The following is a 6,603-nucleotide window of genomic DNA, read 5'->3' as shown; positions in this document are numbered from 1 at the left end:
AACACCCCAACCCTACCAGTGCCCCTCACTCCTCACCCTCCCAGCCCTGCCAGAGGGGGACCCCAGCTGCCAGGGCTATGGGGCCAGGGACCCAGGTCCACAGCTCCCTGCCCCCTGCAGCATCACCCGAGCCCTGGCTGCAGCCCACAGTGGAACTGCCCTGGCTGCAGCTCCCCCTCCACCACGGGTGGCATGGCCAGAGCAGAGCCCATCGTGGAGGTGGGTGTGGCCTGTTCCCTGTGAGCTCAGGCTCCCTGCCCTGCTGCCCCCCCTGCCAAGGCCTCCAGGGATCAAGTGTGGCAAGGCAGAGCAGAGTCAGGCAGCAAAGCTCAGTGCTGCCACTGGGAGCTCTGCACTGCCATGGTGAGTCATCCCCTGCCTGCCTGACAGCAGCAATGGGCACAACCCCCACTGCACCACCCCCGCTGCTGCTGGGGTGGGGGGGGGCTTGCTATGGCGGTGTGGGGCTTGTAAATATATCAATAAAAATGTGTGTGCTATATGCATAGTGGCATTTCATTTTAATCATGGATTTTGGGGTTTTCAATCAAAGAATTTGCAATTTTTTAACAGAGAAAACCATGATCCCTGCAGATGAGGAAGATAAAGCAGAACAGACTGGCTGGCTTAAGGCCAGCACAGGAACAACAGATAGGTCCAAACAAAACTGAGAATTTTTTTTAACTGATGCAGTGAAAATGGTACAATTTCAAAGTTTATTTAAGCTCTCATCATCCACCCCAACCTTAACATTCACCATCTCCTGACTTCTTACTTGGTGCTCATCATTTAGGCTGTTACAGTGATACCAGAGATACTAAGTACTCACAATTTCTACTCACTTTGGTTGCAGTTATGAGCCCCAAATGCATCTGAATCAGGACCCCTCTCTGTGCATGTAGACAGTGAGAAGCACATTGTTCTGCCCACCTCTAACCACTTGGTATAAGTGGTACACTGAGTACTACATAAGCTGTCTGGAGCAGGTATAATGATATAAGCCAGTTTCCTGAACAATCTTCAAGTACTTGCATGCAAAATTTTCATTTCTGGAACATGAGGACATAATCTGGGCCCATTTTTGCCACTGTAGGAAAAAGCGACCTCTTTTGGCTGAATTCATAGAGCCAACAGTTCTTCCACTGAACAATCTGAATATTAAGATTAGTCAGAAATATTATTTTTATCAGACAATAGAAAGAGATGTTATCTAAGTACTACCTAGGCTTACGTTCCATTTGTCATACCTATGCCAAACGGCAATCTGTGATTTGTCAGGGTATTTCACGTGTATTAAATGTTTTCCTTTGTTGAATTCCAGGAGCCTTCATGATTCCTTTCCTCATTCTGCTTGTCCTGGAGGGCATCCCACTGCTTCATCTTGAGTTTGCCATTGGGCAGAGGCTGAGAAAAGGCAGTGTGGGGGTCTGGAGCTCCATCCATCCCACCCTGAAGGGTGTGGGTAAGTCTGAGGAAGATTATAACTAAATAAAACAGAAGGCACAAGAACCCACATAATTAATCTTGGCATTGAGGCATTATAGGTTTTCTCCAGGGTGAGTGAGTGGTTCAGGGGATCAAACATCAGCTCAGAGAACTGCAGACTGCTTGGAGGACTCAACTTCTGAGCACTACAGTCCTGAAGCTATCTGATTGGTGTCCCATTTCCAGTGGACAGGTACTGTGAGCAGTCCTGTATGTTTATAGGACTTCAAGGATTTTAAGGATATTGGAGGTTTCAATGAGCTTCCCTATACCTAAGGATGGGCACAACACCAGCAGCATTGATATTGCTAGATTCTGAATGAACTTTGGGCCAGCAGCTGGATGAATAGAGTTCTCTCTCTGTGAGCACCTCTACATGAGATGTTTACTGTAGCGTAGACTAATTAGTTCTGTAATAAACATTTTGTGCCTACATGTGCATCCTTATTAGGCTGGAATAAATTAATTTACTTCGCAGCAGTAAAAAAACTCCACAGCAGCACATGCATGGATGCTGCCCCAGCTGGCTGGGGCATGAGGGTGTTTTAGTGTGAGTGGACATGTTTCAGTGCTCCCATCTCGAGGCACACTGTGCCCCAACCAGCTATGTAGCTGGCTGGGGCACATTGTGCCTCAGGATGGGGGCTCCACGTGCCTTAGCGCAGGGGCTCTGCAGCAGAGCCCTTGCACTCAGGCACATGGAGACAGGACAACAGCCAGCCCAGGGCTGCCTGCTCCCCCATCTTGAGGCACCCTGCACCCCAGCCAGCCGGGGAGTGGCTGGCTTAGGCACAGGGTGCCTCTGCGCAGGGGCTCCCCCATCTCCATGTGCCATTCCCTGACTGGCTGGGGCATAGGGTGCAGCGGGACAATATGTCCTGCTGCAAACTGCATGAGCAGAGGAATGCACTGCAGCAAAAAGAGCACAAATTTGTGCTGCTACTATCTGTGCTGCTGCAAGCACATGCCCCTGCTCATGTGAATACAGCCATGCGTGTTTGAACTGGTTAAGAAAGCCATCCAACTGAGTGTAGTCAGTATGATAAAAACACTGTTACTCATGTCTTCAACTCACCCTTCTGGCAGCCTCTCATATACTGAACAGGAAAAGTGAAAGGCTGGCAACCTGCATCAGGCCACATAGGAGAGGAACAGTGGCCCAAAGGACTTCCACAATGATCCTCCACTCAGTTCTTTCTTCACTGTTTCACTTCACTCCAGGTCATACATATCTCCCTCAGCTCATGATGTACCGGTATTCCTTTTCTCCAGGGCTTCTTTTTTTTGGTCTTCCTTTCTGTACTCCAAGGGGTCTGCCCTAGGGCTTGGCTCATAACATTAGTATGACCACTCATTTTTGTTTTCTATCTTTAATGTCAGCTTCTGGGTTTTGCTTGTGTTCTTCTATGTAGCTCACCATTTATTATTCTTTCAGGAAATTTGGTGTTAGATCCAAACTGTTATGGTAGGTTACTAAAAGCAATCCATATCAATCCCATTCCAACTGCTGCAAAACCACATAAGTGTCCAACTTCATTAAGCCCTTCCTTTTTCACCTGAAAGATTCGCTGGACTGTGGCTACTCCTCTTGCTAAGAAGCAAACCAGTTCAAACATCGATATGCCTAACTCCCGCATGAGCTCTGTTGTGAACCAGGTGGATGCTTAGAAGCACTTAAGTTGCTAATTCCTTGGGCCTGCTCTGTGGCTAGCAAGTGTCTGACATGGATAGCATATCAGCATTCATTGCAAAAGATACCAGGAGGAGGATTTGGTCTTCAGCACAAAAGCCTATCAGGTGTATAACTTGCTCAGGAAGTGGGAGATCTGGTTTCAACCTCTCCTAAGCCCGAGAGACTCAAATGCCCATCTCCACCTTCCAGGAGAATGCCCAAACCTCCTGCCATAAGCTAGTCTGGGCAGGGCACCTCCCATTCCTCCTTTTGAAGGCAGCTCACTGGGCAGTTGAGAGTGACCTAAAGGAGAGCAGACAAGAAAGAGCCTGACCATGTAGCCCAGTCCATTGGGAATGGGGAATTCAGAGTTTTGAGTCTCTGCACCCTGGACTGCCTATGTATTTTACAGTCATTTGTTGAAAGAAGAAAAACAAACCTGGGACCTCATCTCTAGGCTGCCTTCTAGGCTGCCCTCCCCTAAAAAGGCTTAGGGCAGGTTGCAACCATGATCCAAGTGGGAGTGTGTAGCCTGAATCATGGTCTACTCTTTATTTATCCTTATCTAAAGATATTTAAACATGTCTTAAGTGCAAATGCAACAGACAGTGCCACCATTATCTAGTGTTTTTCTTATAATAAGCATGCTCAGCATCTTCTGTTCCAGAGAGCTGTCTTGGATTGAATTTATGTTTTAAAGTTCCAGCTGAAGTAACTCCGGTCTCTTGGAGAATGACATTAGACAAAAATATGTAATGTTGTCCTTCAAACAATCATAACAAAATGATTTCATGGACCTCAAGGGTCTCCAGCTTTGGAATGGAACAGGTGCTTGAAATAGGGAGGAGGTAGGATTGCCTTAGCATCATAGATCTATGTCAAATTGGTACTTCTGAGCCTATGAAAACTGTAGTCTACATGTATTTAGTAATGGTTCATCAGCAGCTGAGGTCACTACTTGGAAGTTTTTCTGCACTGAGCATGTTCTATCCTTGCCTAGCTCCTCTGTGATGCTTATATGGTATGTGACTCATCCTGACTGAAGAACTGTTTTTCCCTGCACACCCTTACCTAAGTCAGTGAAAAGGATGAAGTAGGCTCAAGGCTGTGTAGGGAAGGAGGTGGTAGTCTGTAGGACCCTTGGTTGGTTTGTTGAAGAAATTAAAATGTGTAGTAAATGAGGCAGGGGGGTTGCAAAAAAGAAAGGAGGGACTGGAAAGGACTGCAAATGCTGAAGAACAGGGGCACAATTCAGAAGGATCTTAACAGTTTGGAAATCTGAGCTGCAGCTAACAGGATGAAGTTCTATGAGGACAAATGCAAAGTGCTGCACCTCAGGAAGAATAATCAAAAACACAAATGTAAAATGGGTGACAAACGGTTGGATGGCAGCACTACAGAGAAAGATCTAGTAATCCTGGATCGCAGACTAAATATGAGTCTGTAGTGTGACACCTGTAGAAAAGACAAATCCAGTTTTGGGCTGCCTCAATAGAAGCAGTAGGTACAAGACATGGGAAGTGATAGGCAGTGGTTAGGCCTCATCTAGAGTACTGTGTGTAGTTTTGGGCCCTGCATTTTAAAAAGGACATGGAGGAGGTAGAAAGGGTCCAGAAGTGGGCAAAAATATTGTTTATTAACTTTAGTTGAAAAGGAAATGAAGTAGATATAGTGTATTTAGATGTTATTAAGGAATCTGATTCAGCTCCACAGAAAACCTCAGATTGAAACTATAGGTTTATGGTTTAGGTGTTTAAACACTAATTCCAAGATAATTTTATTGATACCAGTATCAGAGGAAGATTATATGATGTCTATTCTGCATCTAATACGATTTAATATTTTTATTTTACATTTTCTTGGCAAGGGGAACACACAAAGATTACCTGGAGATGTCACAAAGTTGAGAGGGGATTGGAAATACTTTGGACAATAGGAATAAGCAAAACAAGTAACATGAAATTTTAAAACAAAAGGCTTGGTTGAAGGAAAGAGAGATTGAAAGAAATAGGTATGTTCAGTTTGCAGAAATAGTGAATAAGAGGGGACATAATAGAAGTCTTCAAAATATCTGAAGGGCTGCCATAAAGAAGGGGGAGAACACCTTTTCTCTCTTGTGGTAGAGAGCAGGGCACAGACCAATAACTTGAAGGTGCAGCACAGTATATTTAGATTGGATACCAGGAAAAACTTGATTGTTAGAACAGTGAGGCAGTGTAATAGACAGCCTAGGAAAGTTGTGGGATTTTCATCACTGGAGATATTCAAGAAGTCGGATAAGCTTTGATCAGGGATGATCTAGAAGTAATTATGCCTATGCTATGCTAGGGGTATTTCCCAAGCTTCTGGGCTCTCCCAATTGCCAAATGAGGCAGGGAAGGAAATTTTTTCCTCTCCTGTTGCTACACATCATACAGCTTTTTTTTGCCTTCCTCAAAAGCATTGGGTGTTGGCTTACGGCAAGGCTGGGGATTTTGACTTGGGTGTGCCAGTGCTCCTGCTGGGACTAAAATCTGGAAGTTCCTGGATAAAGGGTCATGCCCCCCTACTCAGGGTCAGGCTGATCCCCATATTTGGGATCAGGAAGGAATTTTACCTTATGGTCAGATTGGCATGGACTGGGGAGGCTTTTTCCTCTGTAGCAGGCAGTGTGGTTCTCTTCCTTGAATCTCTTGAGAGGATTTTAGCAATTTCTGGATGGGCATTTGAGCAGGACACTGACTGCCTTTGTTCTCTGCTTTACCTGTGACAGTTTAGGGTCCTATGTCTTGTAGTTGTGTGATAGCACTGATTGTATAGTTTTAGTAATAGGTTAGACAAGGATTTGTAAGGGATTGTTTGAATCAGGATGATCCTGCCTCAGATAGAGGGATGAGATGACCTCCAGAGGTCCCTTCAGGCCCTTCTTTTCTATGATTCTGTGATTCTGATTTGGGGTTTGACCAGCTGAATGCTGTCCTGGAAAATGGATTATAACCTTGCTTTTGCTACAGAGGTCCTTTGCAATGCTGGGCAAATCACGTAAACAACGTTTCAAAGCTGACTTCTGTCTCATTTTTGGGTGCCAGCCTAAAGATACCTGAGATCTGATCTGCAGAAGTGCTGAGTGCTTTCAGTTGCAATTGAAGGCATTTGTAGGCGGTGCTTGAAACATAGAAAGCACAATTAAATGCTACATCCCCCAAAATGCGAGGACCTAAGGGACAGGGTCTATTCCACCTAACAGACATGTAAGTGTGATTCCACCATGTTCAAATCCCTAGAAAAACATTAACATGCCTACTTTTTCAGACTAGGAGCCACACACTGAGGATGTCTTAGCTGCAGTGGTGTAACAGAGTTGCTAGGTCAAACCCTGAGGAGGGGGGAGTGACGCACAGTTTTGAGAGCAGGGTTAGGGAGGCACAGGTTCAAAGAGCGAGAGCAGGGTGGGGGCATGGGCTGCT

At 45.5% G+C, this 6,603-nt stretch overlaps 1 protein-coding gene across 1 annotated transcript in view; it reads left to right on the top strand.

Moving 5' to 3' along the window:
• Positions 1-6,603, top strand: part of LOC109291960 (sodium-dependent neutral amino acid transporter B(0)AT1-like) — a 46,873-nt gene that overhangs the window by 15,962 nt on the left and 24,308 nt on the right. Inside the window, exon 2 of the mRNA XM_019509210.1 lies at positions 1,322-1,462. Within this exon, the coding sequence (XP_019364755.1) occupies positions 1,322-1,462 (141 nt within the window). The remainder of the gene's footprint in view (positions 1-1,321; positions 1,463-6,603) is intronic.

This window comes from Gavialis gangeticus, unplaced genomic scaffold (assembly GCF_001723915.1).
Source record: "Gavialis gangeticus isolate Ggan-Ray unplaced genomic scaffold, GavGan_comp1, whole genome shotgun sequence".
Taxonomy (NCBI): Eukaryota; Metazoa; Chordata; order Crocodylia; family Gavialidae; genus Gavialis; species Gavialis gangeticus.
Note: the sequence above shows the minus strand (reverse complement) of the source record. Positions and strands in the feature narration are given on the sequence as shown.